The sequence below is a fragment of the Sylvia atricapilla genome, chromosome 1 (assembly GCF_009819655.1).
Source record: "Sylvia atricapilla isolate bSylAtr1 chromosome 1, bSylAtr1.pri, whole genome shotgun sequence".
NCBI lineage: Eukaryota > Metazoa > Chordata > Aves > Passeriformes > Sylviidae > Sylvia > Sylvia atricapilla.
In genome coordinates, this window is record NC_089140.1 from 118,732,764 (window position 1) to 118,746,926 (window position 14,163).

At 39.4% G+C, this 14,163-nt stretch overlaps 1 protein-coding gene across 1 annotated transcript in view; it reads right to left on the bottom strand.

Moving 5' to 3' along the window:
• CPA6 (carboxypeptidase A6) overlaps positions 1–14,163 on the bottom strand; it is an 82,101-nt gene that overhangs the window by 19,175 nt on the left and 48,763 nt on the right. Inside the window, exons 3-6 of the mRNA XM_066332121.1 lie at positions 13,449–13,573; positions 9,922–10,036; positions 8,858–8,959; positions 7,929–8,033 (exon numbers count right to left, since the gene is read on the bottom strand). Coding sequence (XP_066188218.1) covers positions 7,929–8,033; positions 8,858–8,959; positions 9,922–10,036; positions 13,449–13,573 — 447 coding nt within the window. The remainder of the gene's footprint in view (positions 1–7,928; positions 8,034–8,857; positions 8,960–9,921; positions 10,037–13,448; positions 13,574–14,163) is intronic.

Consider the following 14,163-nt stretch of genomic DNA (forward strand, 5'->3'; position numbering starts at 1 on the left):
GTTGATAGTGTTCACTGCTACTTTATTTTCCTTCCCCTCAGAAGTGGCGCAGATTTTCAGTAGCAAGCATGTGCTAGGGAGATGCAGATAGTCAGAGAGAAGCGTTGTATAGGATGGCTGCCAAAAAAAAAAAGGGAACACATTCAGAACTGACACAGCTGTGGAGGGGAAGGGAGACGTTGAGTAGAAGCAGAAACTACTACACGTAGGTGTGAATACTGCACATGAACTTCAAACGGCAGGAGCAGCATTTGCAGGATGGAAAAAATCATGAGGCTAAAACAAATTCAGCATTGGTACCAGTGCCTCTTGCTGCTGAAAGGCTGATGAATGAAGTGCTGAGTGAAGAGGCTGGAAGAGGTGATCTCTCTGATGGAGTAAAAACAAATAGTGTTTCAGGCAGAAGCTCTGGAGAGAGAAGAATGAATTAGCTAAAGACAAGTAAGGCTGAGTGTTTCAAATATAGATACTGCAGGATGAAACAGATGGATTTTTTCCTCCAGATAATGAATATATAGGGAGCACTCAGAGAAGTCCATTTTTTTTTTTTTCTGAAATTAGGCAGCTAAAAAGACAGCTGAGGAGATTAGTATCCGGTAAACAATGAAAATTAAGCTCCAAGGATTGTATTGTGTTTGCTCAAAGAGCTGCAGACATTCGTGGTGAGATTGTCACCAGATGACTGGTCCTTCAAGGTGAAAAAAGCCCAGTTTTTGTGGTGCTGTCACCACTGGCATGTGTGAAGGAGGCTGCAGGGGGATGAAACAGCCCTGGGAATCTTCTGACTCTCCTAAACCAAGGGTAAACTAAAAATTGATCCAGAAAACCCAGATAGGAAGATTTCACAGAGTAAGAAGATGCAACTATTTAAAGAGCAACAAACATTTTCTGTCGAGCCAACATCAGCTGAAGAGCTTTAGCTGAAGGGAACAGACTTTGGAAAGAAAGAACAGCTATAGGATGAAAGAAAAAACCTATAGGTACAATGTTTGTTTTGGCTTTGCATGCCTCACATTCACTTTGGAATATTTCAAATTATTGCAAAAGCTCTTCAGATTTTTGAGGCCTATCAGTCAAAGATACTTTAGGAACAGTGGCATACCTGTGCCCAGGAAAGGACTGGCACAAATGTCTGATTTATATGGACAGGCAATCAGGTCCTTTTTTTCTTTCCTCTATGGTTCAAAATTTGGAGAGCTCCAAAAAATGGAGGTGGAAAGCCTATCACAGTGGATGGAACACATTGTCTCAAAGAATAGCTAAATATAGGTGTAATGAGCATCCTTTGAATTAATCTTAGTCTGAAACCCTGGGATGTGGGAACACAGCATTTCAGTTGTACCTGTTCAAAAGACTTTAGTTGGTTGACAAGTGACAGATCAAGTGTATAATCTTTAGGAAACATTATTGTGTTGCTTCACATAACTATTTTACACACCCCCAAGATCAGACTATTTCTGAAGTGGGTGGAAAAATGGTATCTGAATTCGATAATTAGGCAGTATTTCAAGGCTCTGGTAGTTATGGATAACACAGAGAAAGAAATTTTCTAAATCCTAAAAGACTACTGGTTTTGATGGAGCAATGCAAGACCCAGCAATGATCCAGAGTATGAAGCTGTTTTCCTGACGGTGTGAGCTTCAGCACTGGAATGAATGACTGAGTGCTGCTCTGACTGTCGACGCAGATGTTTTGTCCATCAGGACATGGACTGTGGAATTTTGCAGAATGAGTATAAGTGCTACACTGGCTTTCAGCAGATCTTAGAGTAAGAATACTTATAGTTTTATTGCCTTCTGACCACATGGCCTGAACAGTGCAGAAAAGCCAACCCTTTTTAACACTGTCTGAGTCTCCTGCTTGGCCCTGCATCTGAGCACACTGTTGTCCTGAGTGAGTTCTGTGTTTGTGCTGTTCCTTTAGCTGCCTGCACTCAAGCACTTCATAAACATTCTTGAGGAAGAATCTGAGGTCTTGAATGCTGCAAAATTCCTGGTAAAGACTGCTCTCTGGGGCCTGGTCCACAAGCCTAATGGCTGGCTAATTGGCAGTATGCATCCCATATGCATCCCACGAGGTGACTCATAAATCATTCTCAGGCTGAGAATAGTGGGGGCAGATGTTGCCACTTTGCTTCTTAGACAGTCTGTGTGTCTCTCTTGGCTCATTATTACGGAGTGAAAAGACAGGTTTCTAGCCTGGTTTTGGAATAAATCAGTACCAATGTCAGCATAAAAAAAAAACCCAACCAACAAGAAAATACCTCTGAGAACTGCCCTCAGCCTTTAATTTCTTTTTCTGGGGCTATATGTTTGTACCCTGGGAGCATGATGACGTCCAAATGCATAATCTTGAATAATTTGGGAACTCAAATAATTGTGATCACTGTTGAGGATGGGAGAAAAAAGTGGTGAAGGTCACAGCAGTTCCAAAGTGTGAGACCATTTTCACCTTCATTTGAGGCCCTGAACAAGGTCACTCCTTTAGGGAGATGCATGTGATCTTAATGGACATTTCCCTTACAGCTGACATTGGATTCTTAGGACATTTTTTCAAGAAGAACAATCAGTGCATGCTTCTTGAAGATTTTGAATTACATTTCTTGAATTTTATAATCTTGAAATATAAATTCCTGCATCAGAAATAAAGAATAACACACCTCAAAGTCACATCTCAACTACACTGTTTTCTGAAAATATTGTATGAAAGACATCTCAAGGTTATACATCATTGAAATGGATCAAATGGCGGTATTTATTAGAGGGAAGAAAGTCAAACCAGATGTAATGGGAATCCTCATCTGCTTTCACTAAAACTGAAACAGAATCTAGTTTTGATGTTAATTTGAATAGCAGCCTGTGAACCATATTTCAGATTTTTTAAGAAATGGTAAAATCCTAAATTTGAGGTCTGGATAATTTGATAGCTGAATTCTGCTTCTCCTCTCTCAATGAATAGGAGTTAAATGTTCTTACTTAACATATGTACATATATAATTGTATTTTTACAAAATGGCTATGTCTTTGTTTCTGTGAGGGCTATTTAATTTTGGATAAATACATAATATATCTTAATTTTGTCTATAAAGTTTACTGCTTTCTACGAAGTAATTACACATAATAGAGCATCTTTTAGTTCATAATATTTACTAACACATACTAATGTATTAGATCCCACACAGCCTTTTTAAAAATCTAGTTAGGCTTTTTTTTTTTTTTTTTTTCCCTAAATCTTTCGCTGTGGACACAAGTTCTGGGGTTATTTATCTTTGCAGATTGCCATCAAAGTAGCCGACATGTAATCAGTTCCATTTCCTTTTACAGTTTGCCTCTCTTCCCTACTCCAACACAAGTCTTGTAATGTTCCCACTATCAGAGCCCTTTTTCCATCCCTTTTTCCAGCTGAGTAAGGCTTGCCTTGGCTGGGACTCCACTGTAACCTGACTGCTATTTGACTGCAGTACAGGTGCAGACGCTTCTCTGTAGCTTATTAGCAGGTACCTAAAACTCTGGTCCTGTGTGTGTCCCCTTTCTTGACTCGAAACTCAATGACAATGAGGTGGGATTTGTCAGAGGCCACCAGTGCAGCTAATCCTGACAGAACATCTGATTATCTTTAACCAGAGCCTACAGACACTTAGGGGCGCCTTCCACAGAAACAGTGATGTTGTTATTAACATCAGACTTATGGAACACGGAGCCAAGGCTAGAGCTCATTCTGGAGTAGATTATAAGAGAAAAACCCAAAACACACAGAAAACCAAACAAAACCCACAACTCCCCACACCATAGTCTTTGCTCTCCTTTTGTTTCAAAATGTGAGTAGACTGCTTTTGTACTTTGAATTATATTATCACATAATATCCTGTGCATTCTCTTTCACTTTTAAATCTTTAATTTCTGTGTATTTCTTTCTCTAGTTCTTATTTTCATTTTCTCTAATTATTGTAACTGCCCAAATACAGAACAAGCCTGCACAGCAGGCAGCTTCTTGCCTTCCCATGCTCCAGCCTTACATCCTCACTCCCCAAGTCTGATCTGCTTTAGTCTGTTTTGCATTCCTAAGTAGGTGGGAGCCAGGTCCAGTTTAGCTGAACGATTCCAGATTCTCTGTAGAAAGTGGGGAGCTGCTGCCATACCCAGGAAAAACCCAAGAGCAGCTGCTCAGTGCCACCTCCACCTTTTTTGGAGGTGCTCTCCTGCTGCTAGCAGCAAATCCACTGTCATGCAGAAACTGCCACTTCTGTCTTGCAAGCAAGATACTGAGGGTTCCCAAACGGAATAGGAATATTTGGTGAAGTTTAAGGCACCCAGTCTGAGGCTTGAATGTTCAGTGACATTCATGCAAAGAGGGTTTTCTTCCTAAGATAAATTGCTTGAAAAGCCTTCTTATACACAGGAACGTGGTTATACTACAATAAAAATAAGTTTCAGAGATCACAGGGTGAAGAGAAAGCTTGGTAAGACATTTCAGGCTGCCTGCATAGCAAAGGAATGCTGTTCCTGCTAGAAAAGAAGCCAACATCATGTAAATCCAGCATTTCTTCTTGCTTGCCTTAAATCAATGGACTTGTGGTGCTATTCCTTAGAGTCAACAAACACGCCAGGAAAAATCTGTTTCCAAGCTGACAGCCCTTTCTCAGAACTGCCCGTAAGTACCAGGGAGGATGGAAAACTGGGCTGCCAGGCTGCAGAGGTGCTTAAGGGAGGAGTTTGCCAGCAGAAGAGAATTGCAGAGTTTGAAGTGCAATAAGACCTTCAGTTTTCCCAGAGTTCTTACTAAAAATTTATAATTTATACAATGAGAAAAGTAATATCCTAAACCAAGCCATGTAATCATCTTGTCTCTCCTCCTTAGCCAGTCTTTTTTAATATGATGATGGAGACTATGAGCATAATGTATTCTCTTCCTGATGCTTTTTGCTTTAATGCTGGATTGAAATACTGCTCTGAGAAGGGATGGGCAGACAAAGGTGGTACATTCTTGTAGTCTGAAGGAACTCTGTGGAGACTACTTTTAATCCAGGAAAATGTTTTTACATAATTTGAGAAACAGCCTTACAAGCCACTCTCTGAAGATCTCAAATAACAACCAGAAGGTTTGTATATACATACCCACAGCCTATATTGTGCTATAAGGTCCACAGAGAAGTCTTATGATTTTTACCCTGCTTTCACGTTGTACTGCTTTATGGGAAAGCTTTGGTAAGGAAGAGGAATTTAAACAATAGGCTTCCCACCAATGCTTTTCTGTCCCAGCTTCCCTCCTTACTGCAGCATGTTCTCCTGGGTAGGAAAGCTGCTCAGAAATTGCAAGTTAGTTCATCTTTACATTAACGGGAGTCTTAAGAAGAAGACACACCATCACTGCACACTGAAATTTAGAGACCAGCTCCTGAATGTCATTTATCCCATTTGTGATGACAGGCTCATCCAAACGGTAGTGGCCTCCCTGTTTCTGTATTTTCCCTATACACTGTTGTGACGCCCAAGGGAAGGCCACACATGATTATATGATCATGTCAGCATTAGGGTGTTGATGATGCAGAGGTTTACTCTCACAAAATCAGAGGAGGTATTAATACATTTTAGAATTACACAGTGATGGGTGGGAAGAAAAGTGAGAAAATTGCGTGTTTATAGAAAGAAGCTTGTAAAAGCATATTGCAACCCTGATTTTGTGCAAAAAAATGGTATGCAAAGTACTCAAAGCACAACTGTGGGGGTATTTTTAAGCCACTTTTGACTTCTGCCAATTACATTGCTAGGTAGTCTCCATTGTGCAGCTAATGTCTCATCTTGAACAAAAGTTTATTGGCTAGGGGAAATGATAAAATCCTGTAAACATATAAGGCATCTGTAATGAATCTCAAATTAGAAGAGTTTAAGTGCTGATATAAAAAAAAAAAAAAAGGAAAAAAAAAGCAAAAAAAGAAAAAAAGAAAAAAAACAACTCAGAACCAAAACAGAACCAGACAGTTTGGAAGCAAAATTTCAGCTCCATTTGATTTTGCCTCTCATTTGAAAACTGCGAATGGATAAATATGGAGACTAAATGCTAGACATCAAAAATAAGGGGAGAATAAACCCAATGAGATAGAATCAAAGAAACATTGGAATCACTTGTTTTTCAGATAATATGAAGTCCATCATTTCAGGTGAAATCCATCTATGAAGCAGAACAGCCAGCAAATCAATCCCTGGGTCTGAGACTGGTGTCACTGGCAGAATTTTGGGGATTTTTATCATGAGTTGGTTTATACAACAGCAGGATTCCCAGTGAGACAGGGTGTACCTGTCTCAAATGGGGAAAAGGATCTTTAAACACAAGTTAAGTGGTCTCATTGAAAGCTTTAAACTGGATTTAAAGATGGAAGAGGATAAAACCAAGCTTGATAGAGGTAAACTTGGGGGCACCACACAGATGTTTGAGGGATGTTGTCTTAGACAGGTCCTTCAGCCTGCCATCACAGTGGGGGCTGAGGATGGAGATCCATGCAGCAGCAAAGACAGAAGGGTTACTGATGTGTTAGAAACCACAAATGTGCGTAAAAATGGTCATGTAGGAATTAGGGCTTCTTCTCTGCAGAAGGCATTTGGATCAGTAGCCCAACTGAAGCACATCTATACACATAAGATGGGCAACAAACAGGAACTGGAAGCCATTGCACAGCAGAAGAACTTTGATAGTTGCCATCATGGAAACATGGTAGATGAATTCTTGACAGATTGAGACCAACTGTTCAGAAAGGCCAAGTGCCAGATCCTGCACTTGAGTCACCAAGACTCCATGCAGTGCTACAGGCTGAGGGAAGAATGGCTACTGTAAAAAGACCTGGGAGTGCCGGTCAACAGCAGCTGAACATGAGCTGAACTGTGTGCCAGGTGGCCAAGAAGGCCAGTGGCACCTGGCCTGTGTCAGCAATAGCATGGCCAGCAGGAGCAGGGCAGGGATCGTCCCCTTGTACTCGGCACTGGTGAGGCCACACCTTGAGTGTTGTGCTCAGTTTTGGGCCCCTCACTACAAAAAAGACATTGAGGCTCTGGAGTGAGTACAGAGAAGGGAATTGAAGATGGTGAAGGTCTGGAGCACAAATGTGATGTGGAGCAGCTGAGGAATCTGAGGGTCTTTACAGAAAAGGAGGCTCAGGAGAGTTTTTATTGCCCTCTACAAGTATCTGAGAGGAGGCTGTAGCCAAGTAGGAGCTGGCCTCTCATCTTCTCAAGAAACAAATGATGGTGCAAGAGGAAATGGCAGCAAGTTGAGCCCAGGGAAGCTTAGATTAGATACTGGGAAAAATTTCTTTACTGACAGGGTTGTCAAATATGGAACAGGCTGTCCATGTAATGTTTGTCACCATCCCTGGGGGTATTTAAAAGATGTGTAGATGTGGCACTTGGGGTGATAGCTCAGTGGTGGACTTGGCAGTGTTAGGTTAACTGTTGGACTTGATGAGCTTTAAGCTCTTTTCAAACCTAAACAATTCTGTGACTCTATTTAATGATTCTATGTCTTTAGTTTTCTATACCTGTGTAATTATACAAAAGAGAAATGTCTCTTTTAACCGAAGTTCTTAAAACAAAGATACTGCTGAACTGATCTGAAGCAGTACACACTGGCACTGATTTACCTGGGCCATTACCAAAATTACTGAAAATGTTCACACTTTTAGGTCTTGGAATAAAATCCTACTTCATATCTCTGCCAGTATGTGTCTGGCATATTTTTGTCCTGTGCCTAGTTGTGTCTGGCTGTCACTAACAGCTTTGTTTATTAAGCACTTAAGCATTCCATAAATAATTACAAAAAAATGAGAGGTATAATGTCTAGTTATTTTCCATATTGGTAGTGTGTTAGATCTGCTACAGCAAAAATGCAAAGTTTATTTAACAGAAGGAACTATATGAGTGTAAATTTTAAACACTTACTTCTTTTACGAACCACTGGCAAAAGGCTGGGCCAATCCACTCTCTTGCATGAATCCCACAGTCTATCCAGACAGCTTTCTTGTAGGGCCGGGATCTTTTACCTAACTTGAAGTGTGAATATTCACAAAATACCAATAGATCCCATCATATTAGTGAAAACACAATAATGAGAAGAAAATAGAATATGAGAGAGACAAAACCATTTTGAATTTCCTCATATAAAGGAACAAAAATTTACTGTTTTAAAAGGTATGGCCAAGATAATGGTAGGCAGGTATGCCAAGATAATGAGGCTGACTTATGGAAAAGTCTCTAGGAGAAGTGAGATCTGTAAGTTCCCATTTATAAGGAATGATTATCACATGGAGTAGGGTGAGGAGCAATGACATGAATTGCATTATAATGAATCAAATTTTCAGACTCTTCAATAGGAGATAAAAAGAAAATACATTGAAAGTAAGATTTTTGCATCTTGCTGACACACTCTAATTTGTGGTCATAATCATGTGAGTTGAGAGCATACAATCCTGAAATTTTGTCTGTAGCTAAAGAAGAAGCATGTGTGGCACATGCTGAAAAGGGCTCCACAGTCCTCTGGAATCCCTCTCCAGAGTAACTGCTCTCCTAGTTGTCTATAAACAAAAGAGCTTTCCAATCCTCTTAAATCCAAATCCTGCTAATTGAACTTGTCCTGGTATCTTTCTCCATGCATATCCAATCCAGGTAAATAGGATTTGGGTATTAGTTTTCCAGCTTTTTCTCCCCTTTTTTTCATTAAAGATGACATTCAGAGAGATACTTAGATTTTAGCAACTCATCCTTAGGAAACACTGTTAAGCTGTGTCTCTGGTGTATATGCTGTAACATAAATAACAGTATCTGTCCCTCATTCCAGATTTTAGTCTCATTAATGACTATTTAATCTTTACCTTGAGTACATACAGTGGTCTCCCTTCATAGGATTTTCCAACAGAGAACATGTGAACAAGATCTGAATAAGTTCTATTCAGATAATGCATCCAGTCCTCGATCTGCAAACATGAAAATAAAATCATTGCTTCAACCGTTGCATTTCATGGGAAGAAACTGTAATACATTTATTGAGCTCAGCTCTCAGTTCTCTGTCTATTCTTTGATTTTCCTGTAGTTTTTATTTTTCTCTTTTTTGTTGGTTTTGTTTTCACACTTTAACCATTATTTGGCACTGATAGCTCTATAGCCAGAGGCTGGATGCAGCCTTCACATGGGATTTTTTTTTTCCATTTCCTTGTTAGGTATTACTGGAATGCATAAGCTGTCCATCGAAAATATGGGGATATGGCTAATCCACCACTGCCTATAAGTATTACTAGAATGAAGAAAGAAGTATTTCTGCCTGCCAGAACACAATGGCAAGCAGATTGACAAGCAGGACTCAGGGCTGCCTGCAGTATTTGTTTCACAGGCACCAGGTCTTGTGGTGCAGCACTCTCCATGTTCAGCCCTAGTGACTTTGTTTTGGTGCAAACTGTACATGTGACCACACTAAAATCAACAGGAATTATTTACACAGCCATCATTCAGGACAGTATTCCTCATAAATGAGTTTGTGTCTAAGTGTTTTTACGTATTTGTACCTCCTGTGCAAAAACTTAAGCATTTACTCATATTGCTTAATTAAATGACTTAGTGCGACCAATCACTCATTGAAATCTCTTATTCCACCAGAGTAAAAGACCTACTTTAAAAACAAAACTCAGATGCTCTGAAAGTAGTTGTATCTAAGGATAAGTCTTGAATACAAATATTATATATTTTTTTTCTTTTTTTCCCCCCAAGGAAGTGCCTAATTTTGAAGAAGAAACACTTAAAACACTCCTGAAGATGGACAGGTAACCAGAACTTGTAAAGGGAATGAAACCTCAGCCTTACTAAATACAACATTGTAGTAGATAAGATGAATATGAAGTTTAAGATGAATATGAATTTTAAGACAATATGAATTTTAATGCACCTCTTCCAGGGAGTGGTACACTTCGTAGTTGTACCCAGAGAGGGACCTTCGATTCCTATGGGACCTCCCTCCAGTTTGGTTTTCTATTGCTTCCTGTAGGTCTGATATGAGAATCCTAGGAAAAAAAAGATAGTGGTATTACTGAAAAACTGTAAGAACATACAAGCTAAATCAGAACAACAATCACGTTTAGAAGAAATATGGCAGAAGTTAAACCATCCTGACTTGACTTCATTTGTTACTTTTTGACAATAGAATGCTTCAGGCTCACTTGAATATAGGCTGCCAAATAAATACTCCAGCTGCTTTGAAATGTAACAGTGCCTTCAGAAACACAGTAAGCTTGTTAAATAATTAAAACAAAATGATGTAAATAATATAGCCAATGTGAAGAAGCACCTACTTTCATTTGTTTATGGAGCAGCATTTAATGTCTTTTTATAATTGAATTATACTATGTGATCATGTATCTTCAGAAAAATGATTTCAAACCATTTCAAAAATTTTTGTAAGCTTATGAAAACATGGACAGACTTTCTCTTGGGAGTGGCATGGAACATTACATATACATACAAGTGGCAGAGGCAAAACAAAAAAATTAAGAACTTGATAGCATTATCATTCTGTCTGAAACAAGAAAAAACAGCAAACAAAAAATCTAAAGTGGGCTTTTTTACGTTATTTACTCTGCTGTAGTTGTTTGCCAGTTTTGTTACGATAACATAGGAAAAATACGAAAAAAAACTAAGTGAAAATTAAATATGCTTGCATAAAACGTGAGAGTCTCTTTGCATTAAGAGCAAAATGCAGAAAGAGTTGTGTAAGCTGAAACTTTCTTGTTTTATGGCAAAAATAAATAATAACACAAATACAAAATTTTAAGGTGGAAAACATCTAAAAATAATTACAATGAAGAAGTTGAAGCACCCATCCGTACCACCAGATAGTAGCAGAATCTGGTAATACTGTCACAGAGATCTGTAACAACATTACTGTACAAATGAGAGTCATCCTTGTATGCCCCCTTCTCCTAAAGCATGGCAATGTGTAATCACCATGCCACTAGTTCACTATTCCCATAAAAAGACAATCACATTCAACCTTTTACATTTTTATAGGCATTAGCTTCTGTGATTGGAAAATAATGGAAAGAAATGGCATTTACTCTGCTCCTAACTCAGCTGTGCAGCAGATGCCTCAAAGGTAATAGGTCGATCTACATATAGAATCAAAGTAAAGGTTATTCTCATCTTCCATTGCATTACTGAAGTAGTTGTATAATTAGGAAATACATTGTTCTACATCAGCAACATTCATTAAGCAAACTAAAGGATTATAGTCTTGACTTGCAAGGTGCTATATATATCATAAGACCAGTACTGTAAAGCTGATTAAAGGAATGATTTTATTCAAGTCATCAGGGCATCTAATATTAAAAAAAAAAAAAAAGCTGGACTGCTTTGCAGAATTCTGATTAGTATAAGCACCTACCAGAATCAAGGTTACTCTGTTAACTAATGCGTCTGTGCTCTAAATCAGATATGGTAATTTTTCTTTACTTTTAAATGACTATGTACTATGTATGCTTATAACACAAAGGCCCTCAAGTCCCTCAGGTCTGAATGTTATATGAGTGGCTTCTTTACCAGAAAACTTACAACCGAGGCCACTTGGTGCAGCGAGTTTAGCTGATGCCTGGCTTGTTTTCACGGCCGTCTTGTCATGAAATCAAACCCTAAGAGAGATAAGCCTGTTTTACAGGCAAGTGCTGGTCATTATTACGGATGCTGAAATGCTTCCTGACTTTGTAGATTTGTCATAATTTAGATAAGCATCACTGCATCAAGCTGAAATTTTACCTGGAGATTGACTCAGACTTTTCCAGTTCCAAAAGGGATGTAGAAATTTACCTCCATTTTAGTGTGTGGGAAAAAAAATAATTAAAAAAATATTGTGAAAATCAGCCATGAAAAGGAGCTGTACAAAATATCGGTTGTGGAGCTGCATTTCAGCTCAGGGCTGGAGTCCCCACCCCAGCTGTGCTGTGGGCATGGCTGTGCTTGGCCAGCCTGCTCCTGCTGCTCTCTGACTATGGCTGTTATTACTCTCATGGTGAATCCTCCTGGCTCTTGTGGAGTTACAGATCTCAGGAGGCTTGTCAGGACAAGAACATGCTTGTCCAGGCTCTGCAGGGGTTTGCTCCTAATGGCTGGGACCATCCAAAATGGGAGGAGAATAAGAGGAGAAAGCAAAGGACAAGTCTGGAGCTGGTAAAATGCTGCCCAGTTTCCTTTCAAGTGCACACAACTTGTGTGCCGAAAGTCAGAGAGATTTTCTCTGTGGAAGATTAATCCAGTGTTGAGCTAGCATTTGTAGCATGTTTTTTGAGGTAAATTGCAGAGATGTTTTGCTCTGGCAGATTTGCTTTGCACATTGCTTTGCAACCCAAGCAGAGGTCTTCAAGTACAGAGAGTGTTTATAACACATATAAAATGTCCTTCTGTCATTTCATTAAAGGTGATTACTGTGAGCAGGAACAGCAGCAGACATGAATACAACTGCTGGGTCACAGTAATTAGGGAACATTTTTTTATAAGCACAGGAAAACAATTAGAAAAATCCCCATCTCAGTTTTAAACATAAACAAAACCAAAGCAGTGCTGAACCCACATGAAAGTCACTCTGAGCTGCAGCTATGGAGCTTGTGTACTTAATTTCCTTATGTTTGTTTCTGTATTTGTAGAACAACTAATTAAGAAGAGAGCATTGTTATAATAAAAATGGGATTCTGATGAGTACTATAAATATGTATACATAAATACATCTATAGTATGATTTACACCATCTTTTTATCACTGAGAAATAAGTATAAATAACCTCATGTAGGTCTTTATTCAGCAAATGTTTGAGAACTCATCCACTGATTATTCAGATAAGGCTTAGGCATATCATTGAGAAGGCTTTAAAGACAAGATCATAACTCCTGTCCTGTATATCATAGGGACAAATACAAAAGGATAAGTATGCTCCAAAATTGCCTTGAATTTTTTTTAAGGAGCACTATAAATGATATGTGAACCTAAACGTGCATTTGTGCTGTATGACTTGCATTGGTCACTAGGAATGGAGAATAATAGAAACAGTTCCTGTATAACTGATGAAGAAGTTTTGCCTCTGCATTTGCAGCTCACTTGTAAATAAACCTTACTTGTGCTATATAAAGAAAGAGGCAAAGCAGGCTGCAGAATTAGCAATTACCAACCCTCTCTTAACAGATGTGATTTCACATACATTGAAAACACTTCAGCTTGACTCCAAAGGAGGGCATTTAATTAAAGCTGCCTGCCTGTGGGAGATTTTCTGCTGTGCCATTAAAGCGGTTGTTTTCTTGGCAATGCCTAGCTGTCTGCCAGCCTAATTGCTGTGGTGTGGAGCGCATTTTGGAGCACACTTGGCGTGGTAGGTGCAGACCTGCCCCAAAGGCCACGTCTCTGGAGTGAGGCACGGCAAGTGGAGCACAGGCTTACGTGTACTGGATGTTTGCTTGCTGGAGGTAGGGCAGCAGGCTCCATGTCGTGTTCCGCGGTACTCGCACGTCAACGACGGTACCTTCCACGATGTGCAAGGGACTGCTGGGCTGCCACAAGTCCACCTGTAGTGCAGGAACCAACCTGTAATTCACATGCATTCAGTGTAGGTGGGGAAGTCCAGGAGAAGGCATGCTTGAAGGTAGGGCAAACCCCCTAGGCATGGTAGAGACAATAAAACTGCATCAGCTGGTCAGCTCGACACTCATGCTAATGGAGCAGATTTTGAGGATTGTGTCCAGCTTACCACAACTCGCCTGGGAGATTTGCCAATGAGAACAGAGAACAGTCTTCAGAATATGCCTCCTCAAACAGATCAAAACAAAAGCTACTTCCAGCTTCATGCTACTATACATTCCCAATGCATTAGCTCCTATGCAGTCCACGAGTCTTTTTTATTTTGCAAGGCATTTTCTGTGTTCACTAGGGCAGCAAAAAAGAGCTAAAGAGATATAGAAAGCATAGCACGTACCAGTGTTGTTTGCAAAATGTACTCATGTTATATCCTTGATAATAAGCTGCTCAGAGGTCAGTAACAGGTCACCAAGACAATGAATACACAATAATTTTATATTAAATGTCAAAATAACATGATTAAGATAACCAGATCATGACAATCTTGTAGAAAATTATAGCTACTGAGCAATACCATTAT